We start from the raw sequence: 22,433 nt of genomic DNA, 5'->3' as shown, positions 1-22,433 counted from the left end.
ATATCCTGATACTGTGCGGAAAATTTTGAAGAAATGCATGTATTATACCCTGATTGCAGGAAAGAAGCCATACATATCCAGATATAATAGAATAAAATGATTAAGCCGTGCAAGAAAGCGTATAAATAAACCTATAAAGTTCTGAATATGAGTTATTTTCTCCGATGGGAGTCAATTTTAAATATTTGGAGTCAAAGTTAGAAAACTTGTATGGAGAAAATTATGCACAACCTGTGATAAACCGTAAACAGTAAAACGTGTTGGTGACGGCGTAATGATTTAGGGGTGTATAGCAAGTAATGGTGCGGTTAGACTTGAATTTCTACAAGATACAATGGAGAAATATGGTTTTCTAAATATTCTAAAAACAAATTTGAAAGAAAATGTCAGAATGTTAGGACTTGAGGCAACCTTTTTGTTTCAGCAGGGCAATGACTCTAAGCATACAGCAGTCATAGTACGGATTTGGATGCTGTACTATGCTCTCAGGCAACTTCAAACACTACCAGAATCACCAAACCTTAGTCCTATAGAACATCTGTGGGTTTATTTGGAAAATAAGATTCGCCAGCATATGTTTTCCAGCAAGGATATAGCAAGAAACGTCATCAAAGAAGAATGGCTAGAAATAAACGCACAGGATACTGCAAAGCTAGTTGAGTCAATGGAAAGACGCTTAACAGAGGTTATTAAATGCAGGGGTTATCCCACAGGCTATTAAATTTAAGATTTTTGTGAATTTTATTGTTTTAATGTAAATATTAAGAAATATCCGTAGACTTTTTCTGCTTCAAAAATTGTTACTTTCGCATATAATTGTGTTTAATTTTTTTTTAAAGAATAACTGTTTAGTTTTAATATTGCAATTTATTGTTGTTTCTTTGGTTAAAATAAATCAGGAAATAAAAATGAATTTGAGTAAAAATTAAAAAAGTTATGCGTAATTTTAGAAAAATTTTGTGAATATCCGTAGACTTTTTCTACTATGTGTATATTTCTATGAAAGCCATAATTTCTTCTTTCAGACTTGTAAACAACTTACGAAAGAAAACATGTGAAACAACAACAATGCTTAAAATCTTCAGAGTTAGGTTTTACTCGCAAAAATTTTTACGTCTTTATTTTTAGTGTCTGGATGAGCAGAAATAATTAACTGCAATATATCAAAACAATAAGATAAAAAATGCTTACCATTACCCTTCTATTATTCATTTTGTTTTCTTTTATTTAAATTAATTAATTATTAATGTTTACAATTTTCATATTTCATATTGTAACACAACACAAAAACAAAACAAATGTCACAAAAAAGCATATAACATTTTTTAAAAGTGATGCCAATTTGTTTCAACCAGACTTAAAAATGTTTTTTTGCAACTGAAAGAAAAAATTACGGGAAAAAATAAATCTCTATGTTTTTGATAAACATATTCAATATTTAATAAACACTGCTGCAATCTGTTAAGTGTTATGTTTTGGTAAATAGCAAATTTTGCATATGTGCACATATTTCAAGCAAATTTCATTTTGTATAAAAATAAATAATTCGTATAAATTGGAAAGTAAAATAAATACAGAATTAAAAGAAATTGTAAAAATGTTGAAAATTTTAAACATAAATTTTAATTTATGAATTTGGTTTGAATTTTCGTTAACATATAATTTTTGACATATAACTGCAATATTCGTTGGAGTTTCCAATGAAGGTTCATAATAGTTTGCCTATTGCGTTGGTAACACTTTTTTCTTTACTGGCCTAATATTAATACAACTTTTGATATCAATTATAAATGTTATAATACTCTCAATAAATTTGTTCAGTATTCAATTCATACAAAAGAGTCATTTAAGTCATTTCATTTAAAAAAAGCCTAGCATTTTAATGACAATAAATTTTATAGATCACAATTGAATTTATTGCAACTATTGATGCATTTTAAAATGACTGTAATGATCAATAATTTTAAATGTGCTAGTTATACGCAAGAATGTACGATTCTTTTGCAACACTGGTCAATGTATTTATGATTTTCTAAATTTTAAATTTAATATTTTTATTTCGCAACACCATGATGGCATATGAAAAGAGCTAAAAAAAAAAAACAGGAACCGTTATTCTATATTCAATTTTACACTTACCACATGTAGATCATTAAAACTTCATCGTAAAGTTATATTTATTCAAAAGATCAAACAAAAAAAAATGTGCGCAATCGAATAAAACAACAGAATATGTCAATAGTAATTAAATAAATTTTATATTGAATGTAATAAAAATTTTGTTAAATGGAGAGAAATATGGAAAAACTCGTGGACACGAAGGATTGTAGAATGAAGGAAATTCTAAAAACTAATAACGAAAACGTAGGCTGTAATTTGATAAATTCATATTGTTTTTTTTTTTCAAACTATTTTATCTATGCAAAGGTTTTACAAAGGAGTCTAACTATTGTCAGTGATAAAAGAAATGCAAATACTGACAATCCAGAAAGCATTGATTTAAATAAATTATTTGATTTGAATGCAAACATGGAAAAATTTGAAAATGAAGATGAAAATTGCAACAAGTATGAAAAGTTCCAAAAACTCAGCGGCACAGGAAATAATCAGATTTCAGCTTTTGGAATAAACAATAATGAAATCGTAAGCTATTTTTTATATTTCTTATTATACCATTTCTAATATACAATTATATGTTTTCTACTTACTGGAGATGTGTCCAACTAATGCCAATGCAAACTATAATGGCCATTCCACCAATACAGAAGACACTGGATTAAGCAAAGTGTTTAACTTTGGGACTAATATGGAACAAGATGTTAATAAAAATAATGATTTGATCGCATGTGGGAACACAAAGGTATATATAAAAAAATAATTGTTTTTTATGTTCTTTTATTTTTTTGTTGAAAAAGTTGAAAGATGAAAACAACAAAACCGTCGCAAATCAAGAGATCCTTGATCCCGGAGATGGATACACAACAGAAAATATAACCAATTCCTTGAATAATTTTTCATTACCGAAAGATAATGTTGAAGAGCAAAACAAATTTTTAGCAAATTCCAATTATAAACAGAAACACAATTTTTTCAATACCATACAAAAGAAGTCATCCAATAATTTCGAAAAGAAAATTGACAACGATGATGTTGACAGTTTTTCATACATATTTGCTATTCATAATAATGCAATTGCAACTAATGCAATAAGCACGCATTATACTGACAGCGATGAACTATTCGGAAACACTGTTTCGTCACACCGCAAAGTTATAGACATAAAGGACACCGATTCATTTTCAGTTACCCCCTGTGTTAAAAAATCAGTAAAACAGTTACCAAACTTGGATATAGAAAGCACACAAAATAATAACGAAAGCTATTTAGGTATTGACCAAGTCTCTCTTAATACTAGTGCCATATCACGAGCCTCTTCGATCGATGAAGAAATAAATAATATATTTAATTCCAATGACTACGAAGCTGAATTGTTAGAAATGATTCCATGTAATGAATTTAGTAAAATTGAAACAGAAATTGTAGCAGAACACTCACTTGTAAAAAAGATTGAACAAGCTAATGTGGTTGAAAGAATTAAAACCACGAATACTAAGTCAATTGATATTGATAATAATAAATTAAGAGAAGTACTTCACAAGCCTAATACAAACACCAAAATTATTATTAAATCTAATGATGTAGAAACAACCACTAAGAAGTCAGTTAAGCAATTACCTAATTTGGATATCCAAAATATAGAAAACAACAACATAAAATGTTTGCCTATTAACCAATACTCAGTCAACACAAATGGTATATCACAATCCATCTTGATCAAAAAAGAAAACGAATTTGTGATGGATCTGGATGTCGAAATGGGTTCGTGTAGTGATATTGTTAACAATATACCAACGAATACTTCAGGAGCAAATTCAACAATAAAATGTTTAGTAGAAAAAAAGACGGATAACGCCAATACAAACACAGTGAATCCTCAAATCGGTAAGGAAACACCAGCAGCAGTTACAACTTCTACTAAATCAAGAAAAAGAAGAGTTAAAGCAGCTAAGAAGAATGGTACATTAAACGATATTTATGACACTAAACTAAAAGAAGCTCTTCACACACCTATACCACCCGAAAACAAAGGTTTTCAACTAATGACAAAAATGGGCTATATGGCAGGTACCGGTCTTGGAACATGTGGTGAAGGTATTACGGAACCAATTTGTGTGGAATTAAAACGAAATCGAAACGGTGTAGGGCATCAAAAAAACGAACAAAGCAAATGTTCTAATCAGAACTCTAAGTCCATGGGTTCTTTAACAGCGCTGGAAGCTACTAATAAAAGAAAAGCAAAAGGTAAGTAATCACAAATCCTATAAATTAAATTAAATTTAAAATACATAAAACTTATAAGCAGTAACTATAACTACCCAAAATGTAAATAGTAACAACACATCGAAAAAAAGACGTACACATTCGCCAATTACATTTCATTCTCCAGATAGATCAACACCACCGCCACCAGCACCGTCATTTCATTTCTCATCAAACGGACATTTATTGAAATTAAGTGATGTTTCAACAAAACGCTTGAAGTTATCAAACATCTTAAAATATAATCCAAATGTTCCACTAAGCAAGAAAAATATCCAACGTATTAAGGAAGTTTTTGATCATGAAATTTCATTACTACTTGAAAGACTACAGCACGAATCCCTCATATTTGGTTGCAGCAAATGGAATATTTTTCCTTGCATAATTGCCTTAAATAACGATAGCATGGCGACGCACACATATGAGTTTATACAAATGGAAATATTTAACTGGATTACTAGGCACCAAGTACAGAGGAATATTACTCCAAAATTTTATGGTATAATGCGCAATAATAAAACAATTAATATTGCTTGTGAAAATAGGTACGCTTATGAATGCCTAGAAAATTGTCTTGAAGCATTGACCACTCGACCAATGTTCGAAAACTTAACACTTACTTTACAGCCCTGTTTTAATGATTTAAGCTGCTATGGAATTCACTTCAAAGGTGTATTACGCAATCCAGACATGCTTTTACCACAACTACAAGCGCACGAACCAAAATTATTTACTGAACTGTGGCTCCTCATAACTCACGTAGTAAACTCTGAAAAATTTGAAACTTATTTCATGGTTTTAATGGACGAGCAATCTGCGCTAGTAATCGAGCATTTGGTTAACAAAATATTGTATGTTTTGACACATAAAGTTACCTTCTCATTTAAAGGCAAACTTCCCAAAACTAACAATAACAAATGTTAAAATTTTTAATAGTTTTCATGATTGAAAATTATATTTAATAGATAGTAGATAACCGAGGATAACTTAAATCGTCCTAATTGGTAAGGTCAAATTTTCGACCATATAAAATTTTTTTATTATCACAAATAATATAAAATATGAAATAATTTACTAAACTTGTTTATAATTTTTTTTCTTAAAAATACAAAATGTAATTAATAATTTACTCAGTAAGTCAACAAATTAAATTAAAGCTATCAATTTGCAATTGGTTCATTACTATGTTTTACTCCTTTACAATGCTATGATTTATAATTTAACTTTGCAAGTTCTAGATTTACTTCCATGGACTCTCATCTAAAAACCAGTAGCCGTTGAAAAGAAAAACTGTAGCACATGTAGTTTCACATGTAGCCGTATACAATAAAATAAAATAAGATCAGGTAACTTTTAGAAACAACCCTACATTTATAAAAAAAGCTTTAGACATTGATAGTTCTAATATATTGCAATACGGAATACAATTACAGATGTCTTTTGAGTCCCATATTAACTTTATTGGTTACTATTTTATTGACCAAACAGAATAGTATACAATTGTATATTCAATTAAAATTTCATTAAAATCAAACGGAGTGAATTCTGAACCTGTATTAAGTGGCAACATATTAGATACCCATATATGGGATGACATCATAATAAAATAAAATAAAAATATTAGTTTACAAATACACTTATATATTTTATCACATATTAGAGACTTTGTGCTAGTACTTATCGATATAATGTATTTTGTTTAAATAATAGATTTTTCTGTAAAAATTAACTCATAAACTACTAAAACAAATTATAGCACAATGGGTGCCCTGTAGCGTGTTTTTCTAATTCAAAAGAATAGAAGTCATAATAGATGTTCGCTTTCTAGATATTTTTACAAAACAGTTCCAAAAGTACAATTTTACCAGGTTGAACTTTAAAGAATTGTCAATTTTTATTTCTAAATAATATAAATGTTTCTGACTATGAGATTGATAGCAGCAGGATAAAATAATGTTAAATTTTCATATATTTTACATTACCAATGTTAGACCATTGGTAAGAGACTAAGATCCTTCTAGAAGTTAAAAGATTCAATACATATATATATAATGTTAGACCAAACTTGATTTGAAACACTTCTTCAATTCTTGCTTGTAAAAATTATAAAGAAATGTTCTGTGAGTTGATATTGCTTTTGTTCGCAATAATAGAAATTGATGATAAAATAATGAAATTTATTAAAAAATAAAGAAAAATATTTAAATTCAAAAATCAGATACATAGTTGAGTTAAATTTGAATATATCTCGATACTTTGCACTTGCCATTATAAGTAATTTCTCAAGCATTGAGTAAGAATAATAAAATTGGAGTGATAGAACGCGAAAAATAAAATGAAGCAATAGTATAATTTTGATACTGATTGGTATGTTAGAGTATATGAAAATATTGATTGAATATAAAATCAGTTATCTTCAACTAATTAAACCCTAAAAATAACACTGTCACTGCAGTGCTTAGTATCGTGCTGATTCTGTTTTCAACAATACATCAAATGGTACATTTAGCGAGAAAATAAGAAAAACTATTCCTAAAAAAAAATTAATTTTTTATTTAGCACCTTTCTTTAGAACATATTTTAGATTTAAGTTCATATTTATGGAATTCAATAAGTATGTACATATATAGGAATATGTATGTATATTCAATTTTGATTTACAACTAATAAACTAAAATTACTTATACATGATAAAAAATAATTGAGTTTGAATAAATGTTTGATGGTAAGATGTTATATGCATAAATTATAGCAATAAATGGTGCTTTTAATTATAGAAGAAAAAACAACAAACAAAAAAAATTGCATAAAAAATAAATTTTATCATAACATACGGTATTTTACCTTGTGTATTGCATGAATTGATAACGGAAAAAGTCGTATTTAGACTTAAGAATGTTAATGATTTTTTTACCGAAACCGTTTACAAAACGTCCAATTTTTTTTTTCGTCCAATTTCAGTTTAGTAAATAATACATTACTTACCGATTTAAGAAAATACGTTTTACACAATATAAATAACCGAATATGTTTGCACTTGGATCAATGACTATATAATCATTAATTGAAAAAACTCATTTTAAATAAATATCACAACACAAGTACGCATTAATTATTTAATAATTTAAAATTAAGATAAAAAAAAATTTAATATACGGTAAAAAAACGTATTAAAAAACTTTAACGATATTATTTTACATCTAATACATTTTAAGCATACCGATTATTATTTTGAATTAAAGAAAAATGTTTTCGAAGCAATTGATTGCATTTTTAATTATTTTTTTATATAAAAACAAATAAGATTTGAATTAATTTATTTACATTAAACTAAATCCTTTGCTTAGGAAACCACGGCACATTCTGCTTTAAGCAACAATTTTATACTGATCCACATCCGAAGTCGTTCCACAACACTAGTGTTTTGTGTTTTTTATGTAAACGAAAAAGACAAAATAAACGGGAATAGCTAATATTGTTTTCTTTACTCAATCGTTGTCCCGTTTGCCGCTACTTAACAAAAAAAAAAATATATTTAAAATAATTACAAAAAAAATTTAGTTTATAAGCTGAACACAAATCACTTTAATATTATCACTTTATATTATTCATCTTTAACAATAACAAACTATAATCTTAATAGAATAACTAGTTAAATATGATTATAGTTAAAATATTTTAATATTTACTATATATTATTCAAATTTAATCATTTAAAAGTTGCATTCCTAATTATGGACTCTTATACTCTTATTGGATGTTTATTCAAATAATTAACGTACGGAGGTAATACGCGAAAAGGTTTATTAATTTAATAATTAGTTAAATATGAGACTTTCTAGCTTGTTTCCATTTGCAAGTCCTAAGAAAAGGATGCTTCTCATATATGGTACATACTTAGTCTACTTATTTAATCGCCAAATTCAAAGACTCAATGGTATTCTCTATTAACTTTGACGACAGATTGGTGCAATTAAATCAACTTTAGGAAGCTGATATATTTAATGTAATATTATTCAAATACATCCTCAAAATTAACTTAAAGATTTTAAATACTATTTTTTGTTTTAATTTTTGAGTCGTTACTTCGAAAATGTTTAAATGCGGTAATTTTTTGTTTTTTAAAAATATATTAACTTTTATTTCGAAAGTTTTTTTTTTTGTGTATCTCTACACGTGTTTCGGCAAATTCGCTTTTGCCTTCATCAGGAGAATTCCTAATATTACCGTAGAGGACTAAGTATTTCTCTTCGAAAATCTGTCTTGAATTACATGTACTAATTCATTTCTTTTGATTATACATACAAATTTTGAATGCTAACATTTTCAGTTATGCTTGTTATTGTTCTAAAAGGATGACGAGTCATTGCACAATAAGATGGAATAGGAAATACAATTTGATTTAAGATAAAAAAAACTAAGGAAGGTACTACTAAAGCGATCAGATCATTCGCAAAGAATTAAAGCAGCTAATAATTATTTCCGAAGAGGTTATCTCTCCAAAGATTTTCTTCTAGATAAGCTGCAAAATGCATAAAGGAATCGTCTTCTAGGTAATCTGTAAAGAGGGTGAAGAGGGGAAGACTTATTTTTGTAGGGCTTCTATTACAATATTTTTTCGACTTGTTTATTTATCTAATTATAACAGCCGCTCTATCAGATATTCAATAGATATATAAATGTGGACTCCAAGTGGGTTACAAAATAAATGTAGATTTGATTTTCATAAAATTAATTATCATGACATATAGTCAAAGACTAAAGAATAATCAATGAATAATGCAAAATATATGGAATCAGAAAACATTTGAATTGCTCTCTCAAAGGCAAATACCATATATTGTAGAAACAAGTTAATATATTTCTGAATCCTGGAACCTGAGTTTCATTTGCACTGCTTCCTGAAGAGCAAATAAGCAAGCACTTTAACTGTTCGTAATTAAGATCAGGGTCAGGTCAGCTAATATTTATGTAAACTTTTGAAGGTTTTTTTTTTTTTTGAAGTTATTTTTTTTTAATAAGACAAGGATGACTTGTGACTAGGTCTTATGTCAAAGCATATCTATACTATATCTGCTAGTATAGTCTAGCATAGTTGAAAGTTGTGATTAGTAATTGTAATTATTGAGAAGCTCTATAACGTACACCCAACCACTCCTTGAGTCCAGATGTTTGAATCCACTCACCAATTTAAGCTGTATGGATCTTTGGCACCGACATATTGAAGTGGTAAGGGGTCTTTGTCTAAAAACCCAGGCTAATTTCAATTAAATCCAATTCATCTCTTATCCATTTCTCATCCAAAACAATCATTCTTTTTCTCACTTACTCTCTACCTTATCCATCTTCTAACATATACATGCAAATTTTGTAATTGCTTTCATGTTTCCTGCTATATAATTTTTGACTTAATAAAATACTTTGTTATAACAAAAAGAAATCATATAAGTTACAAATTTTAATAATTAACATAATTTTATTTGTTGATAATTTTATTACTTTATATATTACATATAGAGAATTAAGTTTATTTATTACTCATCACATCAACATAAAAATTGAAGTTATTGCGCTTGTCAAGATCTTTATTTTGTTGCTCTAACAAGATCCTCTTGTAATATTGCTTGAAGTCATCATTTGTAAACATATGTTTGCCTTTCTTTAACTTGGGTTGGACAGGTTTAGGTACCGGAATGGTGGGATTAAAAACCATTTGAGTACTATCAAATTGTTGATATAGTTCGTGTGCATTTCTGTAAAGATTTATATATTTAAAATAACTTTTTGTATTTTGAATATTCTGCTAAATAATATATAATAATGTTCTCAAGTTTTTCAATGTATTAAAGTTTAAAAAGAAACAAAAGTTATATTTATAAAGAAATGTTTTAGCGATTCTCTTATACTGTAATTATGTTTTACACTCAAACAGTACAGAGGGAGAAAAAATTATTTTAATTTAAACTTAATTTAAAATTATTAAATCATATAATACTTACAACTTTCCAATTTCTGTGGGTAACGATCCGTCACCAGTAGCGGGCACGCCACTGGCAATATGTAATGCCATTTTTCTCACAGTTGGATGATAATGCCTAGTCAGCATTGTTAATTCGTATAAAGATGTACATGATGCATTACAATATTCCGGATCATCAAGTTCAGGATTATATTGCCCGGAACCAGTTATTGTGTCTGTATCTAATAAAATATCCAAAACCGAAGTCAATTGGAATGTAGTTTTAATTGTGCCTAACGTGGCCAAAGTGCCGTGGTGCAACAAATGTAAACTGCTAGTCAGTAATCGTTTAACAAAAGCCATTAAACGTTGTTGACTCATGTTGCGACGTCGTTTAACGAGCACCTCATCAAGAGTGTTCAATATAATTGCATAGTCTGCATGATTTTTACCAGCATTAACTGCCAACATATTTTTATAGAAATGCTGATAGAATCTTATGGGATCAATATTTAATACTTCGCCTTGTCCCGATAATATAACAAAAATGGTATGTATGCAGTGTAGTTGCTCACGATACCCTAAATCCATTTCTTCCAATATATTGTTGAGCACATCAATAAGATCAGCGAAAAACTCTAAATTTATTACGTGCGCAAATCTGTTTTGATTAAATGATATTGTATGAAATATTATCATAGGTTGAAATATTTTGTTTTAAAGTAAACTTACTCTGCCAAGCCCTCCAAAATAGCGCTTAATAATTTAGATGTTGGATCGTTCTTCAGTATACGGAAGTAGATTGTGAAAACCATTTTCACAATTTCGGTCAGTTTGTAGTGTTTTGTTTGTTTGTTTTCTTCGGCTCGCGTTTCCTCCAATTCCTTATTTACTTCGGTAAGTTTTTTTCGTCGCTTCCGTTCTTTCTTAGAGAGGTTCATCAAACGCTGTCTATGCGCCTCCAATTTCTTCTGTTTTAGCTCATTTTCCTTTTCGGCATCTAAATTAACATTTTTTAATTGCATTGAGAGAAGGCATGTGACACAATCTAAATGTACAAGCTGATTCTTAGTTTTGATTAAATTGTTAATCCGTCGCACAATGAAAAGCGTCATGTCCAATTTTTTGTCGGTGGCGAAAACTGTGCGAAAACAGGTATTAACAGCAGCACGCATAGTGCCATAATTTGAGTTTAACATGTAGACTAGAAGCTGTGCAACGTTTTTAACATAATTGAAATATGGATGTGCAGTAAGTATGTCACACATACATTGCACAGCTACTTCAGCCATTTTAATAGCTTGCGGAGTTTTACGTCCGTAACCACGTTTAGTGACCGCAGCTGTTAACTTTTCTAACTTTTGCAAAAATTTTTTGAATTGTTGCAACAAAGCTGTTTCGAACTTTACGCGTTCCAATGTAGCCTTACGAACTGTAACAAGTAAAGTTATTAAAATTTAATCATTTAAACGTATGCAGTCATCATGTACCTGTTTGCATTTTGGTATCAACCTGACCCACCCGATAGTCCGGCAATATGTCTTTAAATAGTTCTGTTATCGATATGGCAGCTACTTTACGTACAGTTAGCAAATTTTGCGCACCCGCAGGATTCATTTCATCCATTAGTTCATAGAGTGCATTAAAATTACGCATTTTATCTTCTGGTTTCTCAAGAATACCAGAACAAATAATGCCAATACGATATTTTTGTCGTTCGATTTCTTGCTGCCTCGCGATAAGTAAATCTGTAGTGGAAATCAACTTAACTTCTGCCGGTTTAGCAACATATTCATCATTAAGTACATCATCGTCACTATCTTCATAAACAGATTCGTCTTCTTCTCCTACGATATACTGAGAACTTATATCATCATTTGGGGGCTTTTCGACTTTTGGTTTCAAATCTACTTCTGTAGTTCTAGTAATAATTTCACCTTCACGACTTTTAATAGGTAATAAATTAATTTTAACTTTTTTCGCTTCGAGTTCCTTAACACTTTCACTAGCATACGCTTTCTCTAAACCTACGGCAATCTTTTGGTCCTCACCAGTACTGGCATGTTTACGTTTCCGTTGACGATTTGCTCCTTTTAATTGCAAAAATTCCAAATCTTCTCCTTCCAACATGTCGGCAACATTTTCCAACAATTGTTCATCATCTTCATCATCGTCATTATTGCCATTTAAAGGATGTAAACCTAACGATTCACGTTTATTTTGTTTTCTTTTTTGTGCCAAATTGTCACGTTTACGCGCTTTTTGCAAAAATATATTTTGAGACTTCTCCTTAGCCGCTTTTTGTTGCGTTAATTTGTGCTGTTGTTGTTTTGAAAGCGGAGTCTTCTTGGACTTTAAGTGCGCTGCACGTTTGACGGAGCTGATTTTTACTTTTTTCTGTAAAAGATATTGCATTATATGAGGTTTGTAAAATTAATTTAATTACTTACAGTTCCCATTTGTTTATAAGAGTTTCTTGGTAAAACTTGTAGATTCACTTTTAAATTAGCACATGGTGGATATACGTTTAGTGCTGCCAACTTCATTTACAATGTCTTCCAATAATTTGACAGTTCGTGTGTCAAAATATACAATCCACTAAAAAAATGTGTAAACAAAACAATGGAAAAAATTTTGCGAATGTTACCACGAATATTTGGTTTAAATATATATTTATTTACTTAAAGAATTTATAGTAGTAACAACACCGTCTGATAGTTGATTGCATAGCAATATTAATAATAACTTTCAATTCCAAGAGAATAATACTTGGGGAAAAATTTTTCGTTTTCGCTTTATAATATAACCACAGTAAAATGTCTGATGATGAGGATTATATGTCGGATAAATTTTTAAAGAGGTAATATATTTTGTAACGCTTTGCGGATTTCGCACATTGTATTTAATTATTGTTCTTAGTTTAGAAGCGCCAGCAACTACACTTATACAAAATCGTGCAAAAAAACGTGAGATTGATATAGCGAAAAGGAAAGCTGATAGTATAAATAAACAACGTGAAGAAAGTAAAAGATTTAAGTCCACTTACACTAATGAGAGCCTACAAGAATCATTAAAACGACCTTTACAATCTGACAACAAAGGATATCAGCTGTTAGCGAAAATGGGTTACAAACCTGGTCAAAGTCTAGGAAAAATCAATGTAGATAACGAGAATGAAAGTAAAAAGCTAATAGAACCTATTGGTATAAGTATTAAGGAAGACCGAAGTGGTCTAGGTAGAGCTGCTGCATTAAAAGAATTAAAAGAGAAGCGATGTGAACTCATGATGCAACGTTTACAAGAAGAAGCTGGTGCGACGACAACCGCTGCTGATTATCGAAAACGTGTCACAGAGAAAGCTGAAGAACGTTATTTACAAACTGCTTTAAAGTAAAACCAATTATTACAAAATAAATTTGTCATATATTAGTTTTCATACTGTATTTTTTTAGACGTTGTCAAACTACTTGCGCCAATTTGGATATGCAATCTCGTATAAGTCAACCAGATATTGCTTGGTTTTGGCCGGAATGTGATACCGAAAAAACTGATTCTCCAGAAGACAATGTAGAAGAAACTCAGTCAAGTGCGTCAGATGATGAAGATATCGCACAATATACAGTTGCTGAGAAGGTTGATTTGCTGACCAGTTACTTGCGTACTTCATATTTGTTTTGCTATTGGTGTGGTGTTCGATACAATGACAAGAATGATTTAGAGAGTAATTGCCCAGGTTTAGGACGTGATGAACATTGAGCAGTTTTTATTATAAAATGCAAACATACAAGTCAAGTTACATAAAAAATTTAAAATGCTAACATAAACTTTATACTATTAAGTAGATATATAAACACACATATTTGCACATACAAAAAAAATTTGCTTTTAATAAAACTACAAAATACCTTATCTAGGATTATAAGTATATTTGCCTGCTAAACGCGTTGGTCGTACTTTTGTATAAGATCATGTGTTTTTTCTATAACACTGTATATAAAGGGACGCTCCATAGGGTCCATGCGTAACATATATTCAATAAGCTCATGCATATCCTTGAACGATAGTGAATTTAAAATTTGCGTCTTTTGTGTTATTGTAGACATAAATAGAAACTTACTTGAGAATAAATGGAATCATCTGGAATGTTTATATTACCACTAAGTACTGCTAATGCCACACTATCACCCTTCTCATAAATTGGATCGAACGGACAATGAAAAAAGCATATTGCATATAAAACGCAACCAAGACTCTTCAAGTAAATTCATAATAATAATACACAATAATTATTTATATTTATTACCAATTTACCCATATATCTGTGCGTTCATCAATAGTGCAATATGATTTCACGGAGAACAACTCAGGTGCTCGATACACTATAGAACTTCTTTCCTCAGCCTCATCTTGCAATCTTTGCGCTTCTGTTTGGCCACATATTTGCAACCTCGCCTCTGTCATAGAGCCTAAATCTACAATAATCGGCTCAAATGTATCAGACAAACAAATGTTAGCAGTTTTTAAATCACGATGCGCTAATGGTACCGGTTTTGTTTCATGTATGGCCTTAACTCCTTCACATATACCCAAAAATATTTGCAACACTTGTCCTTCTGGCATGTTATCTTGTTTACGTGCACGCAATTGCAAGTGATCGAATAATGAACCATTTTTAAAGAACGGCAAGACAATATACAAAGTGCTTGTTGTATTTATGACAATATCAGCTGAACCTTTCAATTCGTAGTCAACAATTTTAATAACATTTTCAGAATCAATTTTTCGACAATTTTCTATTTCACGCAATGCGATATTTTGGTCTTCGATGGAATGACACGTAATCCGTTTTATAGCATACAAACGTTTAGTTGCATCACTTTCTGCAAGGTCAATGAGACTGAAGCCGCTGATAGTATAAAAGATATTTTTTGTTACATGTATGTTTTACGCTTTGAGATAAGAGTTAATTTAATATTTAACTTACCCCTGTGCTAAACGATCTCTGATTATGTATTTGCTACCTTTAATGGTAATTGTCTCCTTTGAGCAGAAGCAACCTCTCATTAATATTAAATTCCATCCTAAACTATTCATACTTTAACTACTTACGACTATATTAAATTATTACAGTCTAAAACTAAGTAAAAACACAAACAATTAATTTGGAATATGTAAATAATCTCAATGAGATCAAATCCGTTTTGACAACTTGTTGTGGTTTGTGGATTCTAAAACATCAGCTGAATATGCTTGCAGGGTGTTTCGTCAAATTCATTTCAATGTGAGTGTGTAGCATTTATTTATTTGCGACTATTATCACTCCAGATTTATTTCACTTCTATCGGATGCCAACTGTTATAAAATAGTTTTAGTCTTTCGAGAAAAAATGTTCGCTCTTATGGGATTTTGCAAATTAGATTGGGACTCAACAGTTGATGATAACACTTAATAATATAGTACATACAATATAGTATTTATTTGAAATGCACAAGCAACACCATAATAGTCTCAATATGAGATCAATAACAATTGTAAGTATATTATTCTCAATTTATGTATATTACGTTATTCTTGGTGTTTATTCATGTGATGCTTCAATCAATTGAAACTACCATATTAGAATAAATAGAAACAAAAAGCAGCCACCGGTCTGTAAGCCATCAATAGCAAAAATATATATTAAATCAATTATAAACTAGACGTTCTAGATCATAGTGACCTCGATTGTAGAGCGATTATAAACGAAAAAACACTTGGATCTCATTGACATAGATAGAAAGTAATTGCGGAGTTTATGGTTTAAAGCATGATTGGAGTATTGAATTATCAGAATGATTATGACAGAGGAATTACGATAACAGGTAAAGTATATTCTAACAAAAAAATTAAGTAACTATTACATTAACTTATTTGGAAAAAAGTTATGGTTTGCATTGTTAATTAATACAGTCATAAAACTCCCATTCTAAAAGTCCGCATTTATCAGGCAATGAACCCACATTAAACAAATTTTTCTTTTCTTTTGATTGCCCAAAATTTTTAATTAATCAAATTTTTAAGGTGTATAACTTCAGTAAGAATTAAGCCTCCTGAGGACCGCCTTAGGCGGTCTAGAATAAATCCGAAGTTTAACGATTTTATTATCGTCTACGTAACATGGCCCTCCTCGGGAATTGCCACCTGGACGTGGTGAGAAGGTTCAGTAGTTTAACGATTTTTTTATCGTTGCCTGCGGTGGTCTTCCTCTGGTATTGCCACCTTTGCCAGTATGGTCTAATGACCGGTTGCAAAAGGCGTCTGTTCCCCAGGTTAGGAGCGACCTATTTAAAAATGAGCTGTTATTAAGTGCAAAGCTAACAGGACTGACATTGCACTTGGAACTCATCATCTGGACTATTTTCTTGAAATAAAACATGATTCTAAATCCGATGGATTACAGTCTCCAAGTGGTACCCGTACTTATACAGCGAATCCACCTGCTTCGGCAGCACGTACAACGGATTTGGAGGTGCGAAACTCACCTTTAAACAGAATCTCTTAGTTAGGTACAACTGTAACCACTATGGTCCCCTGCAGAATAGGGGAAAGAATTCATCCGCGGAGGCGACTTAAATCCCCCAGTGCCAGTCTGGCTCTTATGTAAGAAGTGCATATGGTAGTGAGTGAACACGGCACTCGCGACATCTGACCAGAGATGATCCGATCCGGTACTACGGCGGTCAGTGGCCCGCAGCTTCGACTGCTCTGACCATTGGTGTTGGATTCGTAGTGGCTACAGCCCAAATTGTAGCAGAGGAGGTTTAAAATGGGCCTCGCATTGCACCAAGGTGGAAGATATGACTTACATAAATATCTTCATTGGTACCGGCAGAATAGAGCAGGCTATTCCAATGGGGCGTTGATTAAGGCTTTGTATCAATACGTATGTTTTTGAACACCGTGGTATTAAGTCTTCACGTCAGGAAATCACGATAAAAATGTCTAGATTCTGTAACCACTATGGCCCAATGGTATGAAGAAGAACAATATGGTCCTAAAGGTAGTTCCTATTCCAACTGAGGGATAAGATGGTTCTGGGTACTACTACCGCTATTATTATTTTTGTTGTTGTAATGTGCACGTTTAAATTGACTCATACCAATTGAAGAAGTCATTTTTCTTCAAATAATTTTTAGAATTATTTTTTGCATTTGAATGACTCTTTTTGTTGTTCTTTGCAGCTACACACCACCAAAAGATTATACATACATGTATGTTTATATGGCTCACGCTGTATCATTATGTATTCATGCAAACAGCTGTTCTCATATACAACATTTCACGTTTTCATATTCTAGTAAAATTTTTCCAAGAGATAATTTTTGTGTTCAATTAACCACAATAACAACTTTTTACTAATGCCAATGAATGATGAATTATGGCAGGACTTTTGCAGCATATCAACCGATCCACCTGATAGACGTAGTAAATGTGAACAATGCAAGTAAGTTTACTAAATTATTTTTATTCATATGTTCTAATGTTTTAAATAATATCCTTTAAATAGACGACCAATGGTGGTATGCTGGTGTGTTTCACTGCCTAACCCTAAAATAGAAACTAAATCATCTATTGTAATATTACAACATCCAGCTGAGGAAAAACGCTCACTGCGTACTGCATTAATGCTACAACTTGGCTTAGCACCAGGCAAATGCACTGTCTATAAGGGCAAACGGTTTCCTTCAGCAAAAAATCATGCCGAATTAGAACCAATATTGAGCTCACCTAATTCATTACTTTTATATCCGAGCAAAGGTTCTGTGGCAATTGAGACAATCGCTTCAGCTACTGCCAATAAATCGCATGCAGAATACACGCTAGTATTGATAGATGGTACTTGGCCACAGGCTAAATCAATTTATGCCAGTAGTCCTGCTTTACATAGTATGCGTCAAGTGAAATTAATAGCTGTGGGCGTTAGCGATTATATTATACGTACTCAACCCACAGAAGGTTGCTTGAGCACACTAGAAACAGCTGCACAAAGTTTAGCTGTTCTCGAGGGAAGACCTGATTTACGTGATATACTCGTAAAACCATTACATACGCTTTGCAAATATCAACTTGAAAATGGTGCTGTCGAACATCAGTCAAAGGAATATCGTATACGAAATAAACAATATCCTAAACAAATTGGGAAACGTTTAAATCGGTTGCTCAATTATAGCACAATTTGCGGCATGGACGCTGATGAAAATATTATAGATGCTAGAGAAAGAATAGAACAAAATACGTGAAATGAAATGTTGGAGAAATTCTGATTCTGATTATGTATTGCTTTCGTTATTATTAAAGAGTAATTTGGTATAAGCTTCAATTTTATAACGGATATTTCTTGCAATCCAAGCGAGTTTTTAATTTGAAAGCATAACAGATACGATGGAATAATAATTTTAATTGACTAAAGTCGAAGCCACAAATAATTGTTATAATAACATTCTATTTTAGAAAACAGCTGTAAATAGTCGGAAAAACTGTTAGCTGCAATCTATAATGATTTATGATTTATATAAGAAAATGACAATATCGTCAGCAATAATCAGTAAAGAAATACATTTCAGTGTGGTGCTTATCCTAGCTAAAAATTGTAACCATACAAAGTGACCGTTCCAGAAGCTGCCAGATATCTCTCCTATATTCACTCATTTTTAAACAATCAAATTTCGCTTACCTCCTTCGAGAGAATAACAAAAATAATAACAACAGTGTTTCACAACGGATATAAAAAAATCTAGTATGTTTACTCAGTACTAATGAACTAATATCTTACATGCATATCTGATTGTCTATTTATCCGGCATTTAACCTCATTTAAGGAATAACATATAAGGATGCTGCTTTGAACAAATTCTGAAATGATAACATCACGACTGTAAAATTGTAAAAATAAATAATAATATTTCTTTTCATCAGGACTCATAGAAACCATTTCAATTAAAAGTGATTTTTATACAGAAAAGAAATAAGATATACCAAAATTAATAGAATAATATAACAAAAATCAATAATTCCGACTCTCTTACAATAAATTAAATTTGAATGGTTCTATTGGAAACATGAATTTTAAAAACATTTCACGCAGGCGTTATAGACCAATCATTTTTAATACACAATTTTATGGTTGTACCATATACGAAGAGCTTTGTATGAAATTCATTAATCAATAATTAGCTTAAATAGTTGATTACGATTAATTACAATAGCAACCAGAGTCAGCTTCCTTTTAATAAAATGAAGCGAATTTATTTTTCTGGATATATGGATTATATAAACAGTCACGCCGGAAGCTGTAGTGCAAACAATTAAATTTAATATATACTCTTAAATGTATTTATTTACATATATATTTTTAACAATTTTAATGAAAAACTTGCAACTAGACGCTATACACAATTTTTACAATTTAATATTATACTTGGATTTAATAGGATAATCTCGCGTAATTTACTAAATACAAACGATTTTGTTTAGTTGCATCCATGATTATTAATTAAACGCTACGTTGTTTCAGTTTTAAGTACTCAAATAGACATGCGGAAATGTGTTATTTTCTCTCAATAAATTAAGTTAAATCGCACAAAGTTTATTAACATTATTTTATAGAAGCTTTTATCGAACTTAAAATTATTAATGATTTTGTTTTTATGATTATTTTAACGATTATGCAAACGAATATATACATTATTTCATAATATAATATATAGTTAATTAGTTTTGTAATTTATTTTAATTATTCAAATTTAGTTTCTAATATTCATAAAATATTATTGTTATTGTCTAAAAAAATATTTTAAATATATTTTTAATAATTAATTTCTGTAACAACATACATTAGTAAAATTTTTCTAGTTTCTAATTCTCTTAAAACAATGATGTTATTTATATAAGTAATTATATTTTAATTAATCTTACAACAGCTGTAATTAATTATGTTAATTAGCATAAGATTACTTCGGATTAAAACTAATATTTTCAATCAGTTTTATTATGACATTTATATCTGAACCAAGATCGAAATTATATAAACTGTGCATTTATTTTGTAAACTTCGCATTTATTTGTATTCTAAATATAATTTAAATATGTCAAATGATTATTATAACTTATAATGAGAATTATGTATACATTTTTTTTTCATTTCGGAATATAAATAAAACTTTAACACATAATTTCATATTTTCTTGAGCACATAAGTGTATATATGAAATAATACTTATAAAAGGACATAAGACAACATTAAAGCATAACTGTATGAACAGATTACTAGAGCTATCGAATGTACTGTACTATTAGTGATCGGACGTTAAAAGTAATTTAAATATAACCATAATAAATAATATTTGATCATTGGAAGTACTTTAATACTAAAAATATTATTAGTCAAGGATCTTACAAGAAGTTTCAGGAACATTTGAAAGGATTACATATTCCTATTAGGTATATCATTAGATATACATGAATGATAAACTATTCTCTTTATATAAATAGTTGGCTTTTGTTGATGCTTATTAATGGTCCAATAGTTATTCATTTAAAATGTCGATTAATCTGGTTTGTGATTACATATGTTTTTATATACTCTAGCTTCATCATAATAGCACAAAATTGAGCTTTATATAATCATGTAACTAGGGACGTGAAAGGCTAAGTCTCAATAAATATGTTTTTTATTAATGTATTATGTCATGACTATAATATTAATAAAATTATTGTCAATCTTGCATTTTATCTGGAAAATGATTCCCCCGAAGTCAATTTTTAGTTATCAAATAGAAAATAAATAATTTAGAGAATAACCAATTATATATTTTTCAATCATTATTGTGGTGCGCTCACCTTAAGGTTTTTAAAAGTACTTGGACCCACCAAGGTTTTTTTCTGTAGCTTCTCAATGCAATGTAATATAATATCATTTTGATATTGAAGTCGCAGATTAGTTTTCGTCAATCTGCTTAAAACTCTTATATGCTAGTGAGTATAACCAGTAAACTATATTTTAATATTAACTTATATAAATATATTCACAATGGTAAAAAAAAACTTCAATGCAGTTTCCAAATTCTAGAAATTTATTAAAAAAAGTTAAAATTATATGATACTTTCTTATAAAAATATATGCAGATAGTCTTGTAAGCAATGAAATGAAAATTAAGGTAAACTCATAAATACTCTTAATACTGATATGTTAATTAATATATGTAACATCGATAAGATATTATGTTTTTCATATTTAATATCATATTTTATTTTTCATACTTAAATATATCTTTAATCGTTATAAAAAAATAATTCATTTCAAATATATAAATTTAAATAAAAATAAATTTATTATTTACAAATAAATTTATTATATTACATATAAAGTTTATTTAACCTAAACGGTTAAATATACATAGAAAATATAATAAAAATGTGGAATCTCATATCCAGTTTACTGTAATTTATACTTTTTGTCAAAATATTATACTTTTTGCAATAAAGCGTATATATTTGCCCAATTTTGATAAAAATTTTACATAAATATTTTCAAACCTTAGTTTGAACGGTTAATTTTGTTCCCATAAACATAGCAAATTTAAATGACATCCTCAGGGATCTGAAGATTAATCCGATTAATCATAAAATATAGAGCCCTGATTATTTACGAAAACTGACAAGCTTACCAACATTGTGCAATCGAATTTCAAAATGATTACAGGCTCCTCGAGGAGGTATACAGATCAGAGGTCAATTATTGCGTACTCTGATGAAGTGATTAACAATAATCCAGTCAAGGCGTAGAAGGGTTACAAAGAAACCTCGGTGTTAATAGAGAGTAAAAGTGCTCACACAAGTGTACTATAACTCAACTAGTCTCAACATAATAATAATAAAACATTGCATTAAACTAGATAAATCAAATCATTTTCTTTGTCTATAAAAAATATTATTTTGGTTTTATATAAACAAAGGTAAAAAAAAACTAGTACAAAATTCTATATTTTAGGTGTAGTATACAAAAAAATAATTTTACAGTATGAATTGTCTACATCTAAATTTAAACCATCGTTCC

At 29.8% G+C, this 22,433-nt stretch overlaps 5 protein-coding genes across 7 annotated transcripts; 3 read left to right on the top strand and 2 right to left on the bottom strand.

Moving 5' to 3' along the window:
* Nucleotides 1-2,119: 2,119 nt before the first annotated feature.
* Nucleotides 2,120-5,397, top strand: LOC119682283 (putative uncharacterized protein DDB_G0282133). 3 transcript variants are annotated; one of them, XM_038095689.1, is made up of 5 exons: nt 2,120-2,364; nt 2,428-2,643; nt 2,714-2,860; nt 2,916-4,362; nt 4,508-5,397. In XM_038095689.1, exons 1-5 carry the CDS (start codon nt 2,287-2,289, stop codon nt 5,302-5,304), a joined length of 2,685 nt encoding a protein of 894 aa, XP_037951617.1. In that variant the 5' UTR covers nt 2,120-2,286; the 3' UTR covers nt 5,305-5,397. The 3 variants fall into 3 exon arrangements, with proteins under 3 accessions (XP_037951617.1, XP_037951616.1, XP_037951615.1); XM_038095688.1 differs by having other exon boundaries at nt 4,424-5,397; XM_038095687.1 differs by having other exon boundaries at nt 4,421-5,397.
* Nucleotides 5,398-9,880: 4,483 nt separating this feature from the next.
* On the bottom strand, nt 9,881-12,969 carry LOC119678486 (nucleolar complex protein 3 homolog). Its single transcript, XM_038090341.1, has 5 exons — nt 12,790-12,969; nt 11,830-12,736; nt 11,072-11,771; nt 10,380-11,000; nt 9,881-10,133 (listed from the first exon to the last, which is right to left on the bottom strand). The coding sequence occupies exons 1-5, from the start codon at nt 12,883-12,885 to the stop codon at nt 9,908-9,910; spliced, it is 2,550 nt and encodes an 849-aa protein (XP_037946269.1). The 5' UTR covers nt 12,886-12,969; the 3' UTR covers nt 9,881-9,907.
* Nucleotides 12,970-13,023: 54 nt separating this feature from the next.
* On the top strand, nt 13,024-14,118 carry LOC119678488 (G patch domain-containing protein 11-like). Its single transcript, XM_038090343.1, has 3 exons — nt 13,024-13,199; nt 13,259-13,729; nt 13,792-14,118. Exons 1-3 carry the CDS (start codon nt 13,156-13,158, stop codon nt 14,093-14,095), a joined length of 819 nt encoding a protein of 272 aa, XP_037946271.1. The 5' UTR covers nt 13,024-13,155; the 3' UTR covers nt 14,096-14,118.
* Nucleotides 14,119-14,257: 139 nt separating this feature from the next.
* On the bottom strand, nt 14,258-15,532 carry LOC119678487 (serine/threonine-protein kinase 16-like). Its single transcript, XM_038090342.1, has 4 exons — nt 15,324-15,532; nt 14,651-15,245; nt 14,457-14,591; nt 14,258-14,391 (listed from the first exon to the last, which is right to left on the bottom strand). Exons 1-4 carry the CDS (start codon nt 15,431-15,433, stop codon nt 14,275-14,277), a joined length of 957 nt encoding a protein of 318 aa, XP_037946270.1. The 5' UTR covers nt 15,434-15,532; the 3' UTR covers nt 14,258-14,274.
* Nucleotides 15,533-17,643: 2,111 nt separating this feature from the next.
* Nucleotides 17,644-19,400, top strand: LOC119685900 (tRNA-uridine aminocarboxypropyltransferase 2-like). The gene is made up of 2 exons (XM_038100307.1): nt 17,644-17,822; nt 17,886-19,400. Exons 1-2 carry the CDS (start codon nt 17,737-17,739, stop codon nt 18,616-18,618), a joined length of 819 nt encoding a protein of 272 aa, XP_037956235.1. The 5' UTR covers nt 17,644-17,736; the 3' UTR covers nt 18,619-19,400.
* The last annotated feature ends 3,033 nt before the right edge of the window (nt 19,401-22,433 follow it).

Source organism: Teleopsis dalmanni, chromosome 2 (genome assembly GCF_002237135.1).
Source record: "Teleopsis dalmanni isolate 2A chromosome 2, ASM223713v2, whole genome shotgun sequence".
Taxonomy (NCBI): domain Eukaryota; kingdom Metazoa; phylum Arthropoda; class Insecta; order Diptera; family Diopsidae; genus Teleopsis; species Teleopsis dalmanni.
This window is presented reverse-complemented; position numbering and strand designations above follow the sequence as displayed.

What these genes read in the sequence shown, in the direction of transcription:
- LOC119682283 (XM_038095687.1), top strand. Translation starts at nt 2,287, where the DNA reads ATGGAGAGAAATATGGAAAAACTCGTGGACACGAAGGATTGTAGAATG. An exon ending in TAAAAACTAATAACGAAAAC is followed by an intron (nt 2,365 to 2,427) that starts GTAGGCTGTAAT and finishes ATCTATGCAAAG; the next exon opens with GTTTTACAAAGGAGTCTAAC. An exon ending in TCGCATGTGGGAACACAAAG is followed by an intron (nt 2,861 to 2,915) that starts GTATATATAAAA and finishes TTGTTGAAAAAG; the next exon opens with TTGAAAGATGAAAACAACAA.
- LOC119678486 (XM_038090341.1), bottom strand. Translation starts at nt 12,885, where the DNA reads ATGAAGTTGGCAGCACTAAACGTATATCCACCATGTGCTAATTTAAAA. An exon ending in ATTTTGGAGGGCTTGGCAGA is followed by an intron (nt 11,001 to 11,071) that starts GTAAGTTTACTT and finishes TAATCAAAACAG; the next exon opens with ATTTGCGCACGTAATAAATT. An exon ending in CCCACAGAAATTGGAAAGTT is followed by an intron (nt 10,134 to 10,379) that starts GTAAGTATTATA and finishes AAATCTTTACAG; the next exon opens with AAATGCACACGAACTATATC.
- LOC119678488 (XM_038090343.1), top strand. Translation starts at nt 13,156, where the DNA reads ATGTCTGATGATGAGGATTATATGTCGGATAAATTTTTAAAGAG. An exon ending in TCGGATAAATTTTTAAAGAG is followed by an intron (nt 13,200 to 13,258) that starts GTAATATATTTT and finishes TATTGTTCTTAG; the next exon opens with TTTAGAAGCGCCAGCAACTA. An exon ending in TATTTACAAACTGCTTTAAA is followed by an intron (nt 13,730 to 13,791) that starts GTAAAACCAATT and finishes GTATTTTTTTAG; the next exon opens with ACGTTGTCAAACTACTTGCG.
- LOC119678487 (XM_038090342.1), bottom strand. Translation starts at nt 15,433, where the DNA reads ATGAATAGTTTAGGATGGAATTTAATATTAATGAGAGGTTGCTTCTGC. An exon ending in AGAGATCGTTTAGCACAGGG is followed by an intron (nt 15,246 to 15,323) that starts GTAAGTTAAATA and finishes TTATACTATCAG; the next exon opens with CGGCTTCAGTCTCATTGACC. An exon ending in ATGATTCCATTTATTCTCAA is followed by an intron (nt 14,392 to 14,456) that starts GTAAGTTTCTAT and finishes CTATCGTTCAAG; the next exon opens with GATATGCATGAGCTTATTGA.
- LOC119685900 (XM_038100307.1), top strand. Translation starts at nt 17,737, where the DNA reads ATGCCAATGAATGATGAATTATGGCAGGACTTTTGCAGCATATCAACC. An exon ending in AGTAAATGTGAACAATGCAA is followed by an intron (nt 17,823 to 17,885) that starts GTAAGTTTACTA and finishes TCCTTTAAATAG; the next exon opens with ACGACCAATGGTGGTATGCT.